Source organism: Rhinolophus hipposideros (genome assembly GCF_964194185.1).
Source record: "Rhinolophus hipposideros genome assembly, chromosome: 9".
Classification (NCBI taxonomy): Eukaryota; Metazoa; Chordata; class Mammalia; order Chiroptera; family Rhinolophidae; genus Rhinolophus; species Rhinolophus hipposideros.
The window spans coordinates 8055313-8080777 of NC_138055.1; the positions used below are offsets into that span (position 1 = coordinate 8055313).

The following is a 25465-nucleotide window of genomic DNA, read 5'->3' on the forward strand; positions in this document are numbered from 1 at the left end:
CACGCGTGCGCGCAGGGGCGCGTTTGCTGCAGACCCGGCGGAGGGCGAGCATGTCGCTGGCGTTGTGACCTCTGCGAAGTTGGGGGTGGAGGGTGGAGAGAATGTGCAGCAAAGGCAGGACGTGTCCCCACTCCCGGGAGGCCAGTCTACCTGGCCGCCCTGCCCCCGTCACAGCCCCTCCGAGCCTAAGGCTCTGGTGGAACCCATCATCGTTATTTATTGGCTTGTTCCTCTATCTGCGCCCAGTATAGTGACAGGGCAGGGGCCGCGTTTGTCCTCCTCACTGGATGCTCGGCACACAGGTGCTGCAGGAAGATTTATCGAAGAACTGAATGAACCACGATGAAAGGAGCCGTTTCTCCATGTTTCAACGTTTATAGAGCCCTGGGAAGCACAGCCCCTTTCTACCTTATTTTCGCGCTGACGTCATGTGAGTTCCTGTGTCTGCGCACCTCCCACCCCCAGCCTGGAGGGGCCGAGACACCAGACACAGAGGCAGAGGCTGAGGAAGGGCAATAAAGATGAGACATCCCCGCACCCCGGGAACCCTACCCTTTTCCTTAACCCAATAATTAATTATGTAATTATTTGTTCATTGTTTTCCTCTGCTAATCTGTGGTTTTGTCTGTCTTGTTCACTGCTGTAGCCAAGGGCCTGGCACACAGTAGGTGTTCAATAAATAGACCATAGTCCCCATCACAGCTTGGGCTAGAGCTCCAGGTGGAAACTGAGGTGGGATGGAGGAGTGCTCGCCGCAGTGGGTAGAACCACCTTGCAGGTCTGACTCTTCCGATGACCTATACAGTCCTTAACGCCTTTTTCTATGCCTCAGGTACCTCCATTGGTTCCAGGAGCAGGTGGACAAGGATGTCTGCAGAGGTTCTGCCACTGTGTAATGACAGGACACCCACATTCTGTGACAGGATACCAGAGGAAATGTGTAGTAGGCGTGGAGCCACCTCTTACAAACATTTCATAGGCCGATGTCCATCTTAGGCTCTGTGTATTGACTGTTAACTCTGTGCCAGGCTCTGTGCTGAGGGCTTTACATCCATTATCTCATTTAATAGTACAAATTATAAGGTTATTTTGTATATATGTACTATGATATATACAACTTCTAGAAGAAAACATGAGAAAACTTTTGTGACTTTGAGTTAGGCAGAGTTCTTAGATACAACACCAAAAGCATGGTCCATAAAAGAAAACAGGGTAAATTGGACTTCATCAAAATTAAGAACACTCATCAAAAGACATTGTTCAAAGGATGAATGCAAAAGCAAACCACAATCTGGGAGAAAATATTTGCAAAGCTTGAATCTGATGAAGGATTTGCATCCCAAATGTACAAAGAACTCTTAAAAGCCAATAATAAAAAAACAACCCGCTTTTAAAAAAAAATGGGGAAAAGATTTCAATGAACTTCACCAAAGAAGATATACAGATGGCAACTAAGCACATGAAAAGATGCTCAACCTCATCTGTCATTAGAGAAATGCAAATTAAAACCAGAAGGAGATACTTCCACACACCTTTAAAATGGCTAAAAAAATTTTAATTTGACAATTATCAAGTGCTAATGAGAATGTAGAACAACTGGAACTCTTGTACATTGCTGGTGAAATACAAAATGGTGCAGCCACTTAGGAAAAGAGTTTAGCAGCTTCTTATAAAGTTAGCTATACATTTACCATATGACCTTGCAATCCCTCGCCTAGGTATTTACCCTAGAGAGATGAAAACTCACACAAAACTCTGTACAGCAATGTTTATAGCAGTTTTATTTGTAATTGCCAAAACCTGGAAACAACCCAAATGTCCCCACAACTGTGGAATGTATAAATAAATTGTGGGACATCCATCTAGTAGAATACCACACGGGAATAAAAAGGAACGAATGATCAATACACTCAACAACATGGATGAACCTTAAGTGCATTATATTAAGTGAAAGTAGCCAGACTCAAAAGACTACAGATCGCACGATTCTCTTTATGTGACACTCTTGCAAAAGCAAAACTATAGGGACAGAAAACAGATCAGTGCTTGCCAGGGGCTGGGATATTGGGCTGTAGGGTGTGAAATGTACTACTAAGGAGAATGGGGAAACTTACGGGGATGATGGAATCATTTTGTATCTTCTTTATGGTGATGGTTACATAATTATATGTTTGTCAGAACTTGCAGAACTGTCCATAAAAAGGGTGATTTTGCTATAAGTAAGTTACATCCAATTTTTTTTTAAATGGAGAAAACAAGTGTGCAAGTGTAATGGGCCAAATCAGTAACATTCAGATCAGTGATTAATATTCATTCAATAAACATTTATTTTAAGCCCGCCTTGCAAGGCTTTGTGTTGGGCATGGGAGTAAAAGGAGTGAAGAATTTAGAGACTGTCCTTAACCATCCAGCACTCAGATTTGAGCACACCAATGAATTAAATCTCAGAAAGGGTTAGGAACCTGAGCTGCAGACTCAGATATCCTTGGATGGAAGTCCCGGCTTCCCCCCATACTGGGCAAATGGCTTCTCTCTCTGGGCCTGTTTACTCATCTGAAAAATGGAAATAAGCATAGTTTCTAGCTCTGATGATTATTCTGAGGATTAAATGAAAGAATGCACAAAATGTGCTTAGAATAGTGCCTGATGCAAAGAATTCCGGTTGGTTTTCAAGGTACATCACAGCAAGGGATGTAAGCATTTTTCTTAGGAACACAAAGCTATATATAAATAGTGGGTGGGTTTCCGAGCTCGTCTGTGAACCTCTACTTTACAGCTATCACTGCAGGTTATAGAAACATCCTCCTCTTTTACCGTCTGTATTTATGTGTTCTGAGTCAGCGGCAAGGCCAAAGCAGGAAGTCAAACTGTTCTTTGTAGGTCAAGCCTTTAAAATCCCGTAGCTGCCTGCAGCTTGCCATGTCCTTTCCGGTAATTCGAGTTCCCAGCCCAGGCCCAGCGGCATCTCGCCTTTGTTCCTTCTCTGCTGCCCCCTTGAGGCCGCTTTGAGGCCGCAGGTATCGAGGGTGTTAGGTCTGTTTTCTATGTCTGTGGAGTCCTCCGGGCAGAGGGGAGGATGAGCCAGAGCATACAGCCTGAAAAATTTGCCTCAAGTACCTTTCTGGAGAACTGTTTGGCAGTATGTTTCAATTCACTAAAGAAATTAGTCAAATTGCCATTCGGTCCAGCAATCCCATTCTTTTCTCAAGGAAGGGATGAAGGAAGCGAATACTTACTGAACTAAGTGAACGCTTAATAAGCTCTAAGCCTATGTATTGCACATTCATCTAGACATTTGTTCAATATATACGTGACACTTCTGTATGGCAGGTAATTGAAGACCCTTGGGATCCAACAGTACTGTAGCACATGGTCTCTGCCCTAAAGGATCTTATAGTTCAGGGGGAAAAAATAAACAAGGGTGGCTGATGAAATATGGTCACAAATTCTTTGACCCTCCTCCCACAGAGAGGCAGAGTTTGTGACTCCTCCCTGGCCCAGGCCTTAAATATTGTTAGCTTTCACTTTCCATCTCTTGAAACACTCTCAGCCCTGAGCGATCATGTAAGAAGTCTATGTTGAGACCACCGAGAACCTCATGTTCATACTCAGGACAAGAGTCCCAACTAAGCCCAGCCTTCTAGCCATCACCACCATTGCCTTGAACCCTCCAGACTGATCCATGTACCAGCTGAATATACTGAGTGACTTCGACTGATACCACATGGAAAAGAATCACTCAATGGAGTCCTGCCTGGGTTCCTGAAGCACAACATCGTGACACATAATAAAACGGCTGTTGTTTGGAGCCACTAAGTTTTGGAGTAATTTGTTGCACGGGAATAGGTGAGAACCACACCAAGTCAGCAGAAAACTTCTGCACCACACACAGAGCAATGCGAAGAGGGCTGAGCCATCGGCTTTGGGCTCTGGGCCCAAGTGGACACCAAAGCTCCAGCGCATGTACGGTAATAGAGAAATACGCTCCACAAGAGACAGAACCTGAGCCAGGCTTCTGCATGAAGGTAGTGACAAGGGTGGCACTCCGCCACTGGGAGAGGAAACAGAGTCCCTGTCTGGGACTCAGAGAACATGGTGGGTCCAGGGAGGGACCACAGGGATTTAGTTTGCCCACCGAATGCTGAAAGCAAGCCTCCTGCTGGTTCTTCAACTGAGGCTGCAGTGTCCCCAGTAAGTCCATAGGTAGGAACCCTCAAATAACATTGTGAGATCTGCTTCTGGATTGTGGGCCCCGAAGCCTGGTAGAGGCGACAGCAACTTTCCTGGACAGAGAGCGTAAGCACACAGGGAGGGAGAAAGGAAAGGAAAAGGAAAAACAAAACCCTCCTAACAAAAACAACCCCCAAATTCCAAAAGCCTTGTTGAAATCCCACGAGCAACGAATTCACCATTCCCAACAAACAGAAAGTGAAGTCACTGCAGATGAGATGAAGTTATAAAAGACAAAAAACTATATGTAAAACAAGTGTGTTTGGAATCCTCCGAGAAAGAATATTAAGGGGCGGGGGAGGAACAAAACCAGTAGTATGAAAGTCTAGATAGCGAAAAACTTAAAATACTAGAAAAAAAAATGAATGGATGATAAACAAATAAGGAAGACGTGAACCCAGAGAGGTGAGCAGACCCTGAATTCAGAGTTTCCCTAACACAGCTGCTGCTCCCTGGTGCCCTGAAAATTTAACAGCCTTCAGGTAGAACTGGAGACCAGGAGAGGCAGTCTGGACCCACCAAGGTGGAGAGCTGATTTAGATCCCACATAAAGTTCTGATGTCCAGAGGGACATACTCTCAGTGGCAGTGTGAACCAGAAGGGCAGAGAGCAAAGAAAGCTGGCTGTCTTGGGCTTCAAGCAGGATAGAGAGGGATTGGAGTTGGGACCCAGCCAGCCCTCCTGCCCAAATTCACCCTTTCTGCCTACTCTGAAGAATCCCAAGTAGAGAATTTAGTTTCAAATGGTGCTATGCAGGTGGCACCCTCAGGCCCCAGGAAAATGCACATCTTCTCAATACAAGCTACAGAGAATTCCTGCAGATAAAATTTTACCAAATAAGAACTCAAACTAAAAAAAAATCACAAAACATGTGAATAAACCAGATAGTGAGATAAAGTCAGCAGAAATAATAAATCAGACCAGGAAAAAATTCAGATGTTAGAACATTATGTGATCATGATATAAAATGGGAATACTTAATGTATTGAAGAACTAAAGAAAGAATCAAAAGGATGAGAAAGGAACCAAAGACTACCGAAAACAATCAGGCAGATATGAAAAAGAACCAAACAGAATTTCTAACGCCAGAAGGAAGGAAAAGAAATATACCAGGCAAATATGAACCCAACTATGGCTAATGGATCTATAGGAAATATTAAACAAAATGGAATTTAAAAAAGTATTCTTAGTGATAAATAACATCACTATATAATGTGATATAAAGTTCAATTTGCCAAGAAAATATACTGAAAATTTCATATAACACTCATATATGTTGTTAAAAAACAAAATTCAACTGAGTTAGTGTGAAGATCTAATTGGCTTTATCAAACGATTCATAAACCAGGCAGCATCTCATCTAGCAAGCAGGGAGATACTCTGAGGAGTTACACAAAATAGAAAAGAGCGGGGCAGCTGGATGGCTCGGTTGGTTATAGTGCGAGCTCTGAACAACCGGGTTGCCTGTTCTATTCCCACATGGGCCAGTGAGCTGCGCCTTCCACAACTGGATTGAACACAAGGAGCTGAGCTGCTGGAGGGGCAGCCTGATGGCTCAGTTGGTTGGAGCACGAGTTCTTAACAAGGTTGCTGGTTCAATTCCCACATGGGCCAGAGAGCTGCGCCCTCCACAACTAGATTGAAGGACAATGACTTAACTTGGAGCTAATGGGTCCTGGAAAAACACACTGTTCCCCAATGTTCCCCGATAAACTAATTAAAAAAAAAAAAAAGAGGGTAGGGCAAGGACGTCACTAACAAAGGAAAAATGAAAGTTCATTGGAGGAAAGTAAGAATTCAGGATAAAAATGGCTTCTCATTGGCTGAGCTGTGGCATTTTCTGTTGTCTGGGCTTGTTGCTGTTCAAGAAGAAAACCTTCCTTCCTCCTGGGAGGATAGTCAAGTAGATAGAACTTCCTGTTGGAGAAGGAAAGTACGTCTCTTCCCGTCTGGGGTAATTGAGGATGAGTGGTAGGGCATGAGAGCTCCCTCTACAGGCCTTCCTGACTCTAAGTTGATGTTTCCTTGACTAATTTTCACAATACAAAATAAAATAGATGCAGAACATATTCAATTAAAAATTGACAGAACCTTAAGATATTGACACATTCTGCATCACAGTGAATGCACATCCCTTTCTGAAGTTGATAGAACAAGGAGAAAAAAGTAATTAAGTTTAGAGACGATATAACGTATGACAAACAAGCTTTACGTAAAGGAATATATAGAGCAGAGTACTTAATAATTGGAGAGTAAAAATTATTTTAAGTAAAGTGATCTTCAAGCATTTCTCATAAAATTTCCAAGACTCAGTAACACAGAGATCACTTTTCCTGACCACAATATAATTAAGTTGAAGTGGTTGACAAGAACAATAAAAAAACTAAAAAGAAAAAAACACTTAAATATTTAAAATACATTACTAAACAACCAAGGATCAAGGGAAAAAATCATAATGAAAATTAGAAAATACTTAAGACTGCAAAATAATTAAAATTATAATTTGGGGGATACAGCTAAAGTAATATTCAGAAGGAAATTTTTTTGGTCTTAAATGCTTACATCAGAAGAAAGGCTGAAAATTAATGAGCAAAAAAACCAAATTAAGAAATCAGATAAAGATCAACAGAATGAACCACTGAAAATTAGAAACAAAGAAATTATAAAAATAAAAATAAATTAATTAAAAGAAAATATTACAATAAAAATCATCAATAAAGCTAAAAGTCAATTCTCTGAAAAGACCAAAAACTTGACAAACCTCTTGCGAGATTGATCAATAAAAAAGAAGGCATAAATGAACAACATTAGGGATGAAAAAATTGGTCATACCTGGAGATGCAGCAGAGATTTAAAATAATAATAATAATATAGTAAGAAAGTATTGTGAACAATTTTATGCCAATAAATTTGAAAATAAACAAAAATGGACAATTTCCTATGTATTTATAGAACATTATAACTTACTAAAACTGATTCAACAAGACATAGAAAAATCTATACAGTCCTATAACCATTAAATAATCTAAAACAGTTGTTAAAAATCTAGCAACAAATAAAATGCAAAGCCTAGATGATTTTTTGAGTGAATTTTACCAGCTACCCAAAAAGGAGATAATTCCATTTTTACACAAATTCTTTTAGAATGAAAAAGTGGGAATACTTATTTCATTTTATAAGGGTAGAATACTTTGACATCAAAATCAGACAGATAGTACAAGAAAGGAGAAATTCAGGCCAATCTCACTCATGAATATCATTGCAAACAGTGCTGAGAAAATATTAGCAAACTTAATCCTGCAATGTATAAAAAGATAACATAGGGATGGCCGGTTAGCTCCGTTGGTTAGAGCGCAGTGATCTTAACAAGAAGGTGGCCGGTTCAATTCCCACATGGGCTGCTGTGAGCTGTGCCCTCCACAACTAGATTGAAACAACTTCTTGACTTGGAGCTGAGGGGTCCTGGAAAAACACACTTAAAATGAATTTAAATAAATGAATAAAATAAAAAGAAAAAGAAAATGTATCATAAACAAGTTGGGTTTATCCTAGGAATGCAAATTTGGTTCATTATTAGAAAATCTATCAATGTAATTTCTCATTAACAGATTATAAGGTAAAAACTATTTCGTCATTTTAATAGGTGCATTAAAACTATTCAATAAAATCAATATCCATCAGATGTAAAATCTCTTATCAAATTAAAAATAAAATGTCCTTAACTTAATGAAGATTATCTACAAAAATCCTACAGGATGAGTATACAGTAACGCACAGTAGGAGCTGTCCTTTTTCGTCTCTGAATGCATATGGCCAGATTGAATAGCTGAAATCCCTGACGGACGGAGGCAGAGCTCAGAGGCTAAAATAAGTAGAATCTGAGTCATACAACTCCCTGAATATAAAGGCAATAAACTGTACTGACATATACTATTTGAAGCAGGGGTGTTAGGACAAACAAACCAAGAATTTAAAGTGAGCACAATATGGAGATGCGGGAAGATATTAGCAATATAAAAGAGGAACAAGAAATAATAAAAATGAAAAGTGGAGAAGTATTAGTAACGAAAATACAAATATTAAAATAAAAAATAACGAAAATACAAACATTTCCATGCTACATGTTTCCATGTTTGGTTAAACTAGTGTTGGTTAAACACTAGTCTAGATGTTGCTGTGAAAGTATTTTATGGATGTGATTAACACCTACAATCTGTTGACTAAGTAAAGATTACCCTCCATAATGTGGGTGGGCCTCATCTAATCAGTTGAAGGCCTTAAAAGCAAAAACTAAGGTTTCCCAGAATGGAAGGAATTCAGACTCCACATGACTCCTTTGCGAGTTTCCAGTCTGTTGGCCTGCCCTACAGATTTGGGACTCACGCCTACAGCATCAATTCTTGCCTGAGTTTTGAGTTTTGAGCTTGCTGGCCAGCCCTACAGACTTCAGTCTTGCCAGCTCCCAGAACCACATGAACTGACTCCTTGAACTAAATCATATACATATATGGTATGATATGTATATGATTGGTCTGTTGTTGGCTCTGTTTCTCTGGAGAACCTTGACTGATAGAGGTGACATGTAAAAATCTCACCACCATGGAAGTTCCTTTACCTTCTCCACTTTGTTGTAGTTATCATATGTATTACCTTTATACACACTGAAAACCCCATCTGTGGGAGTTGCAATAAATTTAGAGGGACTGACGTGGAAAGCGAAGGTGAAAGTGGAAGTCAGAGAGGCTGGATGTGCCTGTCTCCTCATGATTATGCGTACATTAAACATTTGGACAGTAGTTCACAGATAACGTCATGCACTTCCTAAGGCACGCCATTTGGGGGGACTCCAGGCCAGGCTGTCCGACATATAAGTGGTGCTGCTCGCTTAAAGTGGTGACCACTGGTCTTCCTGTTGTTGAAGTACACTTCTCCTTGGTAATGAATAAGTAATCTGGAGGTGATCATTTGCATGACTCTCCTGTTTCCCAACTGTTTCCCCCAACGGTTTTAACGTCTCTTGTAGAGCCATGCCTCCTGATTCAATTAGGGACTTTAAAGGGGGCGATTTTCTACTTTTATTCTGTATTGATTAGCAGAGCTGTTTTGTTTTTAACAACACAGTGTTAGGTTTGGGTTAGCTGGATTAGAAACACAGCCCATCTAGAATTCTAAAGGTAAGTGGAAGGGACTTGGGACCATCCAACAAAGAGATTCTGGTCTAATCCCCTTCTTTTCCAGAAGGGACTCAGACCCAGAGACAGAAAGGGATTTGCTCAAAGGCTCCCAACATGACCTTTGTAACGTCCCAAAGGAGTGTTTGGGTGCACAGGGAAGACTTTTACAGTCACTTGGATTTTAAGTTCAAATGATTTGCCCAAACTCTCCCTACCTGCGTGTAAAAGAACCTGGGGTTCTTTTACAACATGGCTGTGATTCCCTTTCTCCCAGCTTCTGATTCAGCAGGCCCCGGGGTGGTATCTATATTTTGAATAAGTCCAGATGATTCTTATTCTGTTTTTTCTCAGATGTTCACTTTGATTTTTATTTTTAAAAATTGCACCAGTAATTAAAAATGAGTACATTCTTGTGAAGAATACAGCAGGGTGTACAGAACCATCTGGGAAAGCCGCCTTCACACTTACCCCTTATGCCCACTGTACTCCTCAAATGTATCCACAATTTCATAAGCCACCTTCCGGTCGGCTGTTTGTGAATTTACTCACTCTATGTGCATGGGCATACACGGGGATTTTAAATAAATGGAATTATAGCGTTTGTGTTGTTCCATGACTTGCTTTTTTTATTTAACAATGTGTCTTGAAAGGCTTTTTCTGTTGCTATATACAGATCTATCTAATTTTGGTTAACAGGCTGTGAACTATTTCCCTGTACAGAAATATCATTGAAAGAAATCAGAATATGTCACTTCCAGATATGCCTCTTTGAAATGAGAATTATTCTGAGGCCACATTCACAGGTTCTAGGTGGACATATGTTTTGGGGACCACTATTCAACCAACGACAAGATCCATATTTTTTTTTTCATGTAGTGAACCAGTTTCTCCAACTGTGTCTGCTAAATGGCCCATGCTCTCCCCATTGGTTTGTGATGTCACCTTTTCATGTACCAAGTCCCCACTTATAGCCAGCTTATGTCTGGGCTCTGCATGCTTTTGCTACTATGATTTTGTAATATGTCTTAATATTTGACAGAGCAAGTGCCCATCTTGGCTCCATTTTCTCAAAAACGCCTTACATTTTTAAGGAACTTGATCTTCCATATACATCTTAGAATCAGTTTGAGTCTCCCATCCCCCAATCCCTTGGGATTTTGGTTGGACTCCTAATAACTTTACAGATGAATATGAAGACAATTGACATCATCCATGAATTGACTATGTCTCTCCATTTATTCAGGTCTTCTTTTTATGTCCTGTAATAGAATATAAAAGTGTCCTTTAAAGAGGCCTTGTTAAGGAAATTAGAGAGCACTCTATAATTTACAAAAGGCACATTTTATGTATCCTCTTTCCCTGGAGTCCTATTATCTATACTTACAGAAAAGGAAACTGAAGCTGAGAAGGGTGAAGGGACCTCACGAAGGAGACACAGTTGTGACAGAACCGAGACTAGGTCTCCCAGCCCAGCTTGCATACTGCATACCACCCACCCTTGCCCCAGCCCAGGGAAGGCCTAGGGGATAGATCTGACGTCATTCAGTGTCTCACTGATAAAGCAAGCCAGGGACATACCAGAGGCCAGTTCACCCTTGATCATTTATTTTAAGATTTGCACGAAGAGAGACACGGCATAGATATACAGAAGAATAATGAGCACACCGGTTGCCTTGGCTTGCTGTGCAAGGACCTGCTTGGATGAAGACCCCTGAAGGCCATCTTGCTTGTCCTATTGCTCTGGAACCTTGTGCTGATGGGCACATCGGTGGCCCCAAAGTTGCAGCCTCTTTTTCCCTTGCTGGCATCCTTGTCTCCAACCTTGAGGCACAGGCCAGTGGAGGCTGACGTGAACCTGCTCGGGGTCGATGGGAATCAGGTCCCGGGAAGTGCTGGCTAAAAGGAACAGTGGTGGCTGGAAGGATAGTGGTAACCGCATCCAGGTCTTTGGAGGCTGCCTGGCATAGCCTGGCCCACTCCAGGGGTTGAATGTCCCTGTCCCATGGCCTCCCAACACCCTGTGTAGGCAGTGGACCAGGAGAGACACAGCTACTTGCTGCAGCCCAGCCCGCAGCAGCAGCTCCAAGGCCTTGCGGTTCTCGTGGGGGAAGTGGACCAGGCTGTAACAGGCCCGCTGGGCCACGGTTAGCATGGTTAGGTGGGCCGCCCATCGCAAGTGCCGCAGGAGCTGCAGTATGCGCGGCAGGCCCCGTGGACCAGGGTGACCAGCAGCTGAAGGCTCCAGGCCCACACGAGGGTCAGGGGCTGCCTCAAGGCCTGTTGGACAGGAAGTAGCACCTCCATGCACAGCTTCCAGACCAGGACGAGGGTGAGTCCAGCACCCAGCTGCAGGCTGCTGTACCCCAAGATGCACAGGCCCAGCAAGCTGACTGAGAGGTAGTGGGAGGCCATATTTGCCATGGCCTCCTGCAGCCCCACCAGGGGACCACAGAATTTCACCAGGCCAGGGCTACAGAGGAGCAGGAGCAGGAGCTGCCAGGCACCTCTGGCCAGCCGGCTCTCGTTCTGCGGGGTATCTCCCTGGCAGCTGGTGGTGGAGGAGCAGGGAGTAGGGTCCTTCATAACCCAGAGGCTCTGTGCCCAGGCTCCTGTCCCTGAGGCATGGGGCTGTGCTCATGCCACAGGCTCATATTAACAGATCCCCCAGCCCCAAGGCCCTGCCATCTGGGCCAGGTGGTTTTGCAACAATCAACGACAGCACAAAAGATCGGAATGTGAGCTCATGTCAAAGACGGGGGCATTATTGCTTCAACGGGCAAGGGAGGCAGCCTTTGAAAGCGCAACTCGCATGTTCTGGTTGAGGCCTTCTGTGTTCTTGTCCTCTTCTGACCAATGTGAGCCTTCTGGGGCTGGGCGCGGGGGAGCAGGATCGTGTCTGCCAATACGAAACTTCTGGTCTGGTAAGGCAGATGGACACTGCAACACTGTCATGACAAAGCTGCCTCACTCAGCTCCTCCTTTGCCCTTCTGCCTCCCCATTCTGCTCCTCCTCACGTCCGCTTAACTTTCGCCAACCTTAGACTACACCTCGGGTTTTACCTGGCAGCAAAGAACATCTGCCCTTCAGGTATTTGAGCGAAACCTTGGACCCTTTTCTACACCTTACTATACTGGAAGTTCCATTTCGGAAACAGTCCTGACGGAGGACCATTTCTAAATAAAATCAATTCATTTCTTTCCAGACTCTGGATTTTTATCTTTGGATTAAACCAGCAATCTAGGCTAAGGTAACCCAACCCCCTTGTTAACAGCTCGCACAGATCGGATGGGTGCCATGAGTTCATTGGTTGGCACGGAGCGTGCACAGCTATTGTGTGTTCATTGTAGGGGGAGGTTCAGGGTCTCACCGGTGACATCCCACTCTGGCCCCTTTAGGAGAACCTCTCCTCCCCAGAGAAGTGTGTTTCAAACCTCATTTCAGGCACAGTGAACTCCTTCTGGCCGCTGGTTTGTTTTTATCCTGTGGATATGGTGAATCATGTTACTGGTCATATTTATTTTTTTTATTTGTCTGCACAGAGGCTTGGAACCAAATGTAAGGACTGCCTGGCATGAACAGAGTTCTACAATGCCGTTGGGTGTGAACCCTCTCTGGCTTCATCCTATTTCTCTTCTCTCATTTTCTTACTTTTTTGTTGTTATTGAGTTGCATACATCTTGGTATGTAGCCTTAGACATGATCTTAGAAGGAAAGGATACAGTTGACCCTATAAATGAATCCAAACCTACATATATCAGTTCATCTATTCCTCCTAAAAGTAACACTATCTACCCAATATTCTAAAATGGATATGCTGACTCCTGCCCTCTCTGCTTCCTCCCCCTACCCCAGCCCCAGTGACTTATACAAATGGTCTCCAGATACTGTCCATCCTAAATATCTCCTGATTCTGCTCCTTCATGTCCACCTTCAGTGCCGTTTTCCAGGTCACCCACCCTGATGGCTTGCAGGGAATAATGAAAGCCCTTCTACCTTATCCCCACCTTTTAGCTGGCCTCTTACAATCCAGTTGGCTCCTTAGTGTCATTCTTAGGCAGAGTAGGCTCGGAACACACTTATTGAATAAATGAATGAATTTCTCATTTGACACGGGGAAACTGAGGCCCAAGGCAATATGGACAATTAGCATGACAATGCCAATCTATTAATGCTGTCACGTCTCATGATTGCAGAGAGGGAATTCCTTTTAGGGGAAACAGTTTGTCCAGGACTTTCAGAGACATTGTTAAATCTTTTTTAGCCCTCACCACAATTTTTTTGACACCCACTATTATTTCATATTAGTTTCAGGGGTACAGCCTAGTGGTTAGACATTTATATAATTTGCGAAGAGTTTCTCACATGCCCCCTTCCCTCCCCCCAGCCCCGTCCCCAATAAGTCTTGCACCTACCTGGCACCACACATAATTATTACAACATTATTGACTATGTTCCTTATGCTGTACTTTATCCCTCATCACAATTTTAAGTAGTCGAATTTGGTCTGTGATGGTGGCCATCTGGATCCCCTTATTCCCGTAACCTGGTGTGGTACCTGGCACAGAGCAGCTCTTCAGTAAGAATTTCTTGTTGAGTCAATGACTGACTTCGGACCCAGAGCTCCTTTTCCAGCGAGCTCCTTTTCCACTGAATTCCCGAGTCTGATGTCATGAAGACGCAATCTAGAGTCAGGCAGACCTGAGCTCTGTCCTTTATGAATTGCGTAATTTTTGTCAAGTAATTTCCTCTTGGCCTGAAACTTAGTTTTCATGGTAAGCGGGCCGATATGGGTCACGATCCCTTCTCTACAATTCTGAAATCAAAAAACTTCTTAAGTCATTTGCTGGCAAAAAACGAAACTGACCTGAATTTTTTAGGCAAAGTTCGCCTTGTACTGAGAGAGAAGGCTATTTATATTTTTTGTAGTTCATTTGAATATTTATATTTCTTTACAGAATTAATTAACGTGTTTCAGCGAAGAGTTTTGGGAGGATTACGTAACATACAGTATGTGCACCATATTGCATATTATCTAAAACATGAGAAATGCTGAGTTTGGAAACACATCTGGCCCCAAAGATTTCCAGTAAGGGACTGAGGACCTCTCAGTGCTGCCCCTCAAGGATGGGGTGAGGATTAAATGAGAGAATGTGGTTTTTAACAGCGGTGTGAGCAATGGCCAGGCCGGGAATCAAAAAACCTGTGGGGTGGGATGGAGGAAGGTGACATAAGGGAGGGAATGTGTGCGCTTGAAGGCGACAAGGAGGCCAGTTAGAGCAGTGCTGGGGGTGGGGGGTAGCCCCAGGAATTAATGCGTAATCCTGAGGAAACAACAGCAGGCCACGGGAAGCCACAAAATGCGATCTGAGTCTTAGAAAGACTCGGAGGGTCAATTCTGGGGCCCAGGCGAGATCAGCGAGGGTCCTTCCTGCAGAGGGTGTGGCAGCGGCGAGGGCCAGGTCCCACGAGGCTGGGCAGCTGGGCCCAGGACCCACAGACTCAAGCTCGGGCCACTGCAACCGGGCACTGGGAGCGACGGCGACATGGGACCTGAGGCTGGGAGACGCCCGAAGTCAGTGCGCACTGACGGCCAGTTGGTGTCGTGGAAGCGGCTCTGGGTTGGGAGCCACAAAACCAGGGCTTCGGTCTTTTCTCTCCAACTTAGAGCGGGTGGGAGCGGCGCAACTCGTTCCAACACAACGTGCCCGCAAAATGGCAACAACGCTGGTGTGTGGGGGACGGAAATGGGCACCACGTGCCAACGAGCTTTGGACTGACGCCTGCAGCCGGGTTATTCAATTCCAGAGGTGACCGCATTTCGCCTGAAAAGAAGCGACGTAGCCATCTTGCGACAGCCGGACGGCGCGTTGCATCAGGTTGGCTGCCGCCCGTCGCTGTAGGCTTACTGCGTTCCAGCGCCGCGCCCGCGTTTCCGCGGCTTTGCACTACGTTTGAGCCCCGCCGCGTGCCGTAGGGGGCTCTAGCTCCCGCCTCTGAAACTGACGTCCCCGCTGGGAACGAAGGCGGGGCCAGGAGGAGCGTGCGTGGACATGGCACCCGTTCCCCGACCCGACGTCCGCCGCGGGTGCGCGCTCGCACCGGAAGAGGCGGGGCCACGGCAGGCTTTATATATCGTGCAGCGGGCGCCGCTCGACCTCTACCGGCAGTAATCGGCGGCGCGATGGTACGTAGTGTCATGGCGGCTCCCTCCTTGTCTGCGGTGGCGGCGTGGCTGAATCCGCGGCCCATCGCCGCCATCTCGGCCCGGCCAGTGCCAGGGGCCTGCCGTGGGCGCGCGGGGGACTCGGCGGGATCCGCATGCAGCCCTATTTCTGGAAGCACCCGAGGCCCGTAGCTGGCCTGGGGCCTGCCGGTTGGCGGGCGGCGAGAGGCCTTCGGGCGGGAGTCAGGCGGGGGCCCGACGGTCTTCAATGGCTGCTTTCTGGGAGTCGACCAGCCCAGTGTCACGCTCATCGCGATTGGGGTCCGTGAGCGCTCTGGCCAGGAGGTCGTGAAGCGGGGGGCGCTTGGCCCTGGAATGCTTTCTAAACTGGAAGGTGCAGCAATGAAAGCCGGCGGGAGGTGGAGACGGAGGGCGAGGGTCGTTGGGTTACTGAGAAATGGCGGGGACGGTTGACACAAGTCCTTAGGCCGCCAGAGTTCCCAGGAACCACAGATGATGAACTTACTGACGGGCGGACAGAGACCACGTGCTGATTGTCAGGTTCTGATCTGGCTCCGTCGGGCTCTAGTGGCCTAAGCGCATCGCCGTGGCTGGAGCCTTAGTTCTCCTCGCTAGCGAGGCGTTTGTCTCCCTCTTTGTCGTCGGGTCTGACTCGGCCACCTGTGAAGCTGTTTTTAATGCCAGCACTTGGTGTGCTTTTGTCCCCTCTAGATGAGGATTTGAGGTGAAGGGCTAACTGCCTTAGAACACGTGACCCTGCAAAACGCTAACCTAATTCATCTTGGGCGTGGGTGGCTGGGTCTGCGGTTTGTTTGCGTTCGGCCTGGCTGAGAACCCTCAGCACCACCGAGCCAGCTGGGAATCCGGAGACGTGAGTCCCTTACAAGGTCGGGTGCTGATGGCAGTCATTTCCTCCCAAGTCTCACAGGAAGTTCTCCGCTCCCCGGCATGGGTCCCTGGGCTTCTTGCCGCGGAAGCGCAGCAGCCGGCACCGCGGGAAAGTGAAGAGCTTCCCCAAGGATGACCCCTCCAAGCCTGTCCACCTCACAGCATTCCTGGGCTACAAGGCTGGCATGACCCACATCGTGCGGGAGGTCGATAGGCCGGGATCCAGTACGTCCTTGCGTCTTCCCTGCCGGTGGGGTGGAAGAAGTTGCAGGTGGGGACACATTAGTTGGGGCCAAGCTGTCAGGGCAGACTTACGAGGTCACCAGAACCGCTCCCTAGCAGGATGGAGATGATATATTGTAGGACTGATGAATTAATATTCTACACAGGGCTGACACTCCTTGGTCTCAGTGGAGGGATGTGTTGGAGTCAAGAGCCACAGCGTAGAGAAGTATGCTAACCTTTTAAAAAGCTTGAACACTGCCCACGTCCCTGGATTGTGAGGTTTGAAGTAGGAAAGTCGCCCAGCGGGACACAGTACTTAGCCACGGTAGATACTAATGGTAGGTTCATATTGTCTACCTGGGCTCAGAGCTATTATGACATCCTGTTGTGTACTTCCTTAGGACTCATGTATTATCTAGGCAATAAGGAATTTGCTTCTAGAGATGCTGGTGATGGACAGGAACTGGAGCCAGACTAGGCTGTTACTTTGCCTTACTAGGATCCTATATTTTGGATTGGAGTCTGCAGACAAGTGTAGTAGGGGCAGCCCTTGAGAGTCTAGGTTGCTGCTAGGGGCCCCGCTTCTGTAACCTTCCTGTTGTCTGAACCACACGAGCCCCTTGGGGGTTCTATTCAGTCCACTCAAGTCTGATCACCTGGTTGCTTTGCAGAGGTGAACAAAAAGGAAGTTGTGGAGGCTGTGACCATTGTAGAGACACCACCCATGGTGGTGGTGGGCATTGTGGGCTACGTGGAAACCCCTCGAGGCCTCCGGACCTTCAAGACCATCTTTGCTGAGCACATCAGCGATGAGTGCAAAAGGCGCTTCTATAAGAACTGGTAAGGTGGGGGGGGCATGCAGGCCCTGGGTTAGAGGCTGGGGAGGAGCTGCTCTGGTGTTCCGGTTAGTTGCCTCTTGAGCAGAACCATTCCTGGGGACAGTCCTTGAGCAGCCAATGGTTTCCTCAGCTGGAAGCAGCACCTTGAGACACTCTTTCGTGTTCCGCTTAGTGGGGGTTGGCTGAGGACTGAGTTTTCAGTATTCTCTTGGTTGCTGGAAAAGAGTCCAGGTGGAAACCCAGAGACAGCAGTGGAACTCCCGAGTCCTGCCCAGGGGTGTGGTCTGGGTAATGGCTAGACCGGAGCAAGCGTTAATGTGTGTTTGAATGTTTGTAACTTCCATTAACCTGTGGACCTCTGCTCAGCTCCGCTCGGCTCTGCCCGATGAGCTCCATCCAGGCTCCGCTTGCCGGTGGAAAAGGCTCCTTAGAAGCCGGCAATGAGCCACATCCCCTCCTGGTGCCCGTGTGCCTTCCGCTCACCCCTGGAGGGTGATGAAGGCCTGCACCTGGTCCCCCCCCAACTCTGCTCTGCTCCTGAAGGCATAAATCGAAGAAGAAGGCCTTTACCAAGTACTGCAAGAAATGGCAGGATGACGACGGCAAGAAGCAGCTGGAGAAGGACTTCAGCAGCATGAAGAAGTACTGCCAGGTCATCCGTGTGATCGCCCACACCCAGGTGAGCGCTCACTGGCTGCCCGGGACGGCAGCTTTCTGTCTGCTGCCTTGACGAGAGGTGACCTGTGACCATATGTGGCTTTGAACATCAGATGCCACCTATTTTGGAGACTCAGCTCTGACTGATTGTGCCGTGCCTCAGCATTTTAGGGGGGTGGTAAGACTGGTTCCTGTGTCTCAAACTTTGTAGTGATGGCGATAGGCCAGTGAGCAGCCTGGGGGCCCTGCCCTTGAAGCCGGGGTTCCTGGGGCCTGCTTAAGGCCATGGACTGTGGCCTGGGAAGCCATCCAGTGCTGCAGCGCTTGTGGGTTGGTCTCTCAGTTGCCAGCAGAGGGCACTGAGTCCCTGTTGGCTCTTAATTGCGGAAACAATACCCCATTTTAAGGAATACTGGTTGAATGACTGGTTACTTCAGACTAACACTGTCGGGGCCTGATTGAAAATAGTGAAGTCAGTGTTGAAATACTGTCTGTTTGCACTTTAAACCTGACTTGTTAGAGTGAGCGCTTCTTGTGACCTGAGCCATTACCCTGGCTGCGTACCTCCTGATTCCTCAGTGCCCAGTGGCCCTGTGTAGTTAGTGACGGCCATGGCAACACAGATTTATAGCAGGTATCCGTCACCGAAGGAAGTTCTGTAGGACAGCACTGGGCACATCTTAACTAAAACCTTTAGGCTTGAATTTGTTTTCTAACTTGGCAGTTTATGCTCTTGGCTGCAGTGCTGTTCTCTCCAGAGTAGAAGTGGCTTTGTTGACAGTTAATTAGAGCAAGGTAGCTGGCCATGGTAAACGGGGGCAGTACCCCAAAGGAACTGGCCAAAGGACAGTGGTTGGAAACGGGCTCGTTGGTGCCCGGATCTGCTTAAGTGGGCCTGTCTTGGTGTGTCTGTTAAGGATGGGCTCATCTGGATGGTGATTGAAAGAGCATTGAAAGAGGACTTGTACCCAGTGGGGAGTCACAAAGTTCTTGCTCCGCGGGAGGAGAGTGACTGGAAGCTCAGGAAGCTCAGCGGTGTCCATCTCCTCCTAGATGCGCCTGCTTCCTCTACGCCAGAAGAAGGCCCACCTGATGGAGATCCAGGTGAATGGAGGCACAGTGGCTGAAAAGCTGGACTGGGCCCGTGAGAGGCTAGAGCAGCAGGTCCCTGTGAACCAAGTGTTTGGGCAGGATGAGATGATCGACGTCATCGGGGTGACCAAAGGCAAAGGCTACAAAGGTGAGCTTTGCGGGGGCCCCAGTTGCTGTGTTGCGCCTCTCGGGAGGGTGTCCAGCCCCGCTGTTCGGTGATGAGGCCCTGGAATGAGCGCTGGGCACAGCGCCCGAGTCAGACTGCGGAGACATTCCTTGCTGCCTTCCTTCTGAGAACAGCCCGGGGTCGGTGGCTGGGGCGTCCTGGGGCACTGGGTGTGACCTGTCTGGTTCAGGACTTCTCCAAGGCCTGTGCTTCCCACACTTAGAACTGAAGGCTCCTTCTTAGGCAGGTGTTCAGCTTGAGGACGGGGGACTTCGAGGGTAACAGGAAGGTCAAACCCACCTCTGTCCTTCAGACTTACCCGGTTATTGAGTGTTTGTCCACAAGCGAGTGAACTCAACGTGAACACGCCCAGGAGCCAAGGGCCAAGTGGCATGAGTGCCAGACCCCCAGTAACAGCCTGTGTCTGTTCCAGGGGTCACCAGCCGCTGGCACACCAAGAAGCTGCCCCGCAAGACCCACCGAGGGCTGCGCAAGGTGGCGTGTATTGGGGCATGGCATCCTGCCCGGGTGGCCTTCTCGGTGGCCCGGGCTGGACAGAAAGGCTACCATCACCGCACTGAGATCAACAAGAAGGTGAGGTGCTGGGGTCCCCGTGGAGAGTTCAGCCCTGGGAGGGAGGGGGAAGGTGACCCCATTACTGGGAGGGAGAGTTCTGTCTCTGGTGCTTCTGGGCATCACAGGGAGTTCGCTGCTAACGTGTGATGGACGCCATTCTGGCTCCTGGGTGTCACCATGTGTAAGGTGCCATCCTCTAAGGTGGTTCCAGCGCCACTGACCATCAGCTGGGCAGTTGATAAGAGCCTTGTCCTTTCCTCTCCCCGGGAAGTGTCGGAAGAGGTCTCCATCCGCAGTCTCAGTTGGATGGCAGTCGCTTTCGAGCCAGCCAGCTTTTCTTTCTGCTCTGAGCCTGGGATACCCCATCACTAGGCCTGAGGTCAAAGCTGCTTTTCCAGAGTCCTCTGCAGGCTAGTCCACTGCAGTGCGTAACTTGGTGCCAACCTGTCCTGTCTAGGGGCTGAGAGCATGTGAGTGCAGCCCCATCTCCCCAAGTGCTCACACATTCCCTTTCGGTTCAGATCTACAAGATTGGCCAGGGCTACCTGATCAAGGATGGCAAACTCATCAAGAACAACGCCTCCACCGATTACGACCTGTCTGACAAGAGCATCAACCCTCTGGTGAGTGATGGGAGCTGTCGTAAAGCCTCTGACGTCCTGGGTCTGGCACATTTCTCCCTCATTCTTTGTGAGGCTGCCGCAGGCCTCAGCTGTGGGGCGGGGGGCCCTGGTGTGTTGGGTTCTATCTGATTCATGGGACCATGTTTGCACCGTTGTCTTTGCACAGCAGTTTGCTGTCTTTCCTTTAAATGGCCTGTCTTCTGTCCGCTGGTTGGGGCTGGATGGTGAGAAGTGGGGTCTCTCCAGCCCGATTGCTTGGTAATGAGGTCCTAGAATGAGCGCTGGGCACAGCGCCGGAGTCAGACTGCGGAGCCATGCCTTGCTCCTTCCTCCTGAGAACAGCTCTGGGGTCCCCATGCTTGATCTGTGCTGACCCGATGGCCTTGCTTGTTCCAGGGTGGCTTTGTCCATTACGGTGAAGTGACCAATGACTTTGTCATGCTGAAAGGCTGTGTGGTGGGCACCAAGAAGCGGGTGCTCACGCTCCGCAAGGTGAGGCTGGGGGAAGGGTAGCCTTTGCATGAGGTGGGGGGAGGGAAGTACACCAGAAGGAACAGCCCCCAGTCAGGCTGAGCTTTGTTAGGGAGGGGAGTTCAAAGGAAACCTGCTCCTTGAACATCCTCTGAAGTCCTGGAAGGAGGAAATTCCAGTCTGGCTCAGCCGTGTGCTTCTGTGTTCACATGTAGAAGGCAGCTCCTTGGGTATGGCGGGCCAAACCATGCGGTGTGGGGGTGGGCAGCCTGGGTTCCAAGACAAGCTGATTCAGGTTGAGTTGATCTCTGCCCTCTCAGGCCTTGACATAAGATGGTGCGGAGAAAGGCCTGCGCTTAACTAACCTTCTCTTGGCCCATAGTCCTTGCTGGTGCAGACCAAACGGCGGGCCCTGGAGAAGATTGACCTGAAGTTCATCGACACCACCTCCAAATTTGGCCATGGCCGCTTCCAGACTGTGGAGGAGAAGAAAGCATTCATGGTGAGCCCCGTCCTGGCTGCCCTCGCCTGGGCTTTGGGTGGCTCCGGGCTGGGAGACAGCCTAGCACCTGGTCCCACTAGGGAGTGGCTGACTCTTCCTGGCCACCTGCCTTTCTCCACCTCTAACCTTGTCCCCTGCACCTTCCTCCACAGGGACCACTTAAGAAAGACCGAATTGCAAAGGAGGAAGGAGCGTAATGCAAGAACAGATTGTGCAGCTGGTGGGATCTCAATAAAAGTTATTTTCCAGTGACATCTGACTGACTGTACCTTCCCAGTGCTGGCTGCTTCCACAAGGCTGTGTGCTCCCAGAGTAATGCTGCCCATGGCCTCATGGTTCCACTTGGTCTCCTTTGCCCTATCTTTGCCTGGTCCTGGTGCCTGGAGCAAACTCCAGTAGGAGGAGTCTGAAGCTCCGCCTGGGTCTGCCCCCGAACTTGTAAAGCCACCCTGGGGCAGGCAAGCAATGAGCTTTGTGCAAAATGTTTGTCACCAGGGTGAGGCGGCTGGGGTTCAGCTGTGGAGTGTTTGCACAGCCTGGGTGGCAGCTGTGGAGATAGGAAGAGGCAATCAGGCCTTGCTGTTCCCTGATGCTTTTGGTTGCTGATGGGCATGGCAGGGCTGACCCTGGGTCTCTTGAGGGTACGAATGAGTAATTTAGTTATTAATCCTCACAGGAGCAGGATCCAGTTAAGGCTTGTTGAGGTTCTTTTGTAACCTGGAGGACTTGTGGGAGAGGGGCTGTCACAAGGCCTGCACTGCACCTGGAACTGGGAGGGGAACACTGTTGATTCTGAGAAAGGCCCTGGTAGCTTAAAGGGACTCACCCAGCCTCACTCCAGTGAGAACGTGGGCATGTGGAGGTCATGCCTGGGCCAGGTTCACCCAGCTGGGTCAAGGCCACGGGCCCATCGTGGCCTGGAGACTGAGGTTTCAGCAGCTCAGACGCCCCTGATCTGAGCCCTCTGACCCACCCTTCAGGGGTTGAACCCCAGGGCGGCTCCTGGCGTTCCAGGTGTGCAGGGTGCACTTGGCTGCTTCCCATGTAACATCTGGTTGTGGCATGCTTTGCCTCAGCCCCACCCAACTGCCCCACCGCTGGAGCAGCTCTGACTGCCTTGCCCAGCAGTGTCACCTGGGTTTTGGTGTTCTGATCCCATGTATGTAGTGCTGTCTCCAGGGTGATTGCTGGAGGTGGCAGCATGGCACTGAAAGGCTTTCAAAACACAGGTCAAGGTCAGAGGAGTTTGCAGACATGGGTTCTGAGGCATGTGGGGTGGGGCTGGGAGTGCACTGAGCAGGAGGCCTGAGTTTGGACCCACTAGGTGTCCTCCCAGCATTTTGGAGTCCCTTCGGAACTGGGTAGGGGAGTGGGCGTAAATGGCCACTTCTGGGCTAGTGCAGGAGAACCCCACTACCCCTGCAGTGTCTCCCATCTCGGAATCCAGAGCCCCTTGCTGCACTTCAGCATGGAGCCACCAGGGGGTGGGAGTGGGCAGCACCCCACTGGCCAGCCCCTCGCCCCTGCAGAAGGATCTCCCTACAGGCTTTGGAGGGGGCAGAGTCCTCTCCTCCACCAGGGTCTTGGATCCTCTGCTCCCTGGAGACAATTCCAGAGGCCATCAGGATCTGACCAAGGCAGAGGCAGGCATAGGGCCTGGGTTCTGCTGTGAGGGCTTAGGTCCAGATAGGTCCTCAGGAAGATGCTGAACTGGGCAGGGCCCCTACCTCTCCCTTGCTCATCCCAGTGGCCTCCCTTCCCAGCCCTAGAGTCCAGCTGCTCACCCAGCCCAGGTAGGGAGGGCATTGCTGGGCCTTGCTCCCTGTCCCAAGCTCTCCCCAGTTGGTATAGATAGCCAGGATGACTAGGGATGTGGGGCACCGAGAATGGTTCCTGGGGCGGGAGAGTAGTCAGCTCCCAGGCTGACAACATGCAGATACACCTCCAGGTAGGCTGTCACCATACCCTTGGATGTCTCCACACGTGCGACATGCATACCGTGTTTCCCTGAAAAACCTAGCCGGACAATCAGCTTGAACACGTCTTGGAGCAAAAATTAATGAAATCCAGTCTTATTTCACTGTAAGACTGGGTCTTTAACACCGGCTCATGTTAATTTTTGTTCCAAAAGATGCATTAGAGCTGATGGTCTGGCTAGGTCTTGTTTTCGGGGAAACAGTAGGTAGAAAGCCCTTTTCAGGCGTAGTTGTGCTTGACGGGAGCGTTCCCATAGCCCCAGTCCTGTTTCTGCCCTGCGGCTGGCCGGTGAGGGAGCTTGGGCACAGCCCGGAACAGTTGCAAGCCTCTCATCTTGTGGTGACTTGCTACCTCAGCCGTGGTGGTGGCACCAAATGTGGAAGACCCAGTGGATTCACAGAATGGCTGGAGTTAACCGGTTGAGACAGACAAGGGGGGCTTCCTGGGGGCAGTACGGAAGCTCAGCAGTGTGTGTGTGGTGTGTGTGCAATCAGCTTCACACCAGAAATCCTGAGTGCTCCTGTGGACACCATTCCTCCAGGAGCTGGCAGCAGTGACACAAAGGCCCTTCTCTCAGGAGCTTAAATTCTAGTTGGGGGTGGCAGACGGTAAACAAGGTAGTGTTAGAAGTGATGAATGCTGTGAAGAAATACACAGGACCCCGGGATATAGAGTGATGGGGGCGGGGAGGCCTCGCTGAGAGCTGAAGGTGCCAAGGAGCCAGCCTGTTGGAATTCTGCAGGAAGGACAGGCCAAGCAGAGGAAACAGCAGGTGCAAAGGCCCTGGGGAGCGCGGCTTCCCTGCTCAGATTCTGGGGAGGCAGATTCCCAGGGGAAGGTCTGTGAGGGAGCTCTGAAGGCAGGGCTGAATCTCCCTAGCCAGGGCCTGGCATACAGTAGGTACTTAGTAAACGTTATTCCCTGCCTCTCTGGGACACGCCTGCGCTTGTGTGTGTGTCTGGGTGTCCCAGACCAGGGTCCTCAGGCCTTTCTGGGGGCCTGCGGTCGATGGGGTGGCTGTCTCAGTCTCCTGCAGTCGGTCACTGAGGGTGCATATGTTGGCTTCCCGTCACCAGAACCCCCAGACAGGCCTCAATGGAATTCTGCGGTGACAGAACAAGAAGTCTCATTCCATTCCTCTTAAAAAAACAAATAAAACCAAACCTGCTGGGAATTTCTGAGCAAGTGGGAACAAGGAGGTGGCGGGAGCCACTATCACCTTAAAAGGTACAACAGCCAGTGACTTCCCTGAGCTCACCTGGTGGTGGCCCTGGGAGGTGGCGGGGGGTAGACAGCTGCCTCGCCCCAGGTGCTCTCCCTTGGATTCTCACTGACAGCCTTGCCAATGGGGGCTGCGCTGCGCAGGCCCCCTCTGTTCACCTCCCCCCACCCCCCACCCCCGCGGGTGCCCAGCGCTGTGCTTCCAACAGCCTTACCCTCCTCCCATCGGCTCTCAGCACGCAGCTACTTGTCTGAATCTTCTGTTGGTCCCCCGCCCGCCATGGATGTCTCCCTGCTCTTGCTGGCACTCAGGGTCTCCAGCATCCCGCCCCCCACCCCAAGTCCAGGCTCCCGGCCTGCTCCCAGGAGCCCAAATAGCCTTCCCCACCCTCTCAGCATCAGGTTCAGAAGCTGACTGGACCACCAAGAGAAGAAGGGCCTGATCCAAACCACTAGAGAAGAGAGGAATGCCCACAACCCAGGAATGAGGGAAGCAGCACTCAGGAACATCCCGGGGCCTAGTAACACATCAGAACTATGAAAATGTCAGAATCTTTACCATGTCTTGAGCATCCATCAGCCCCCTGGCCCACAATGACCAGGACTCACACGGACTTTAAATGCCTCCAGAGTGCAGTG

At 49.0% G+C, this 25465-nt stretch overlaps 1 protein-coding gene across 1 annotated transcript; it reads left to right on the forward strand.

The window, feature by feature from the left end:
• The first annotated feature begins 15004 nt into the window (after window positions 1-15004).
• Window positions 15005-21880, forward strand: RPL3 (ribosomal protein L3). Its single transcript, XM_081059878.1, has 10 exons — window positions 15005-15589; window positions 16510-16702; window positions 17374-17542; window positions 18085-18220; window positions 19252-19438; window positions 19890-20050; window positions 20554-20655; window positions 21052-21147; window positions 21509-21628; window positions 21781-21880. Exons 1-10 carry the CDS (start codon window positions 15587-15589, stop codon window positions 21823-21825), a joined length of 1212 nt encoding a protein of 403 aa, XP_080916004.1. The 5' UTR covers window positions 15005-15586; the 3' UTR covers window positions 21826-21880.
• The last annotated feature ends 3585 nt before the right edge of the window (window positions 21881-25465 follow it).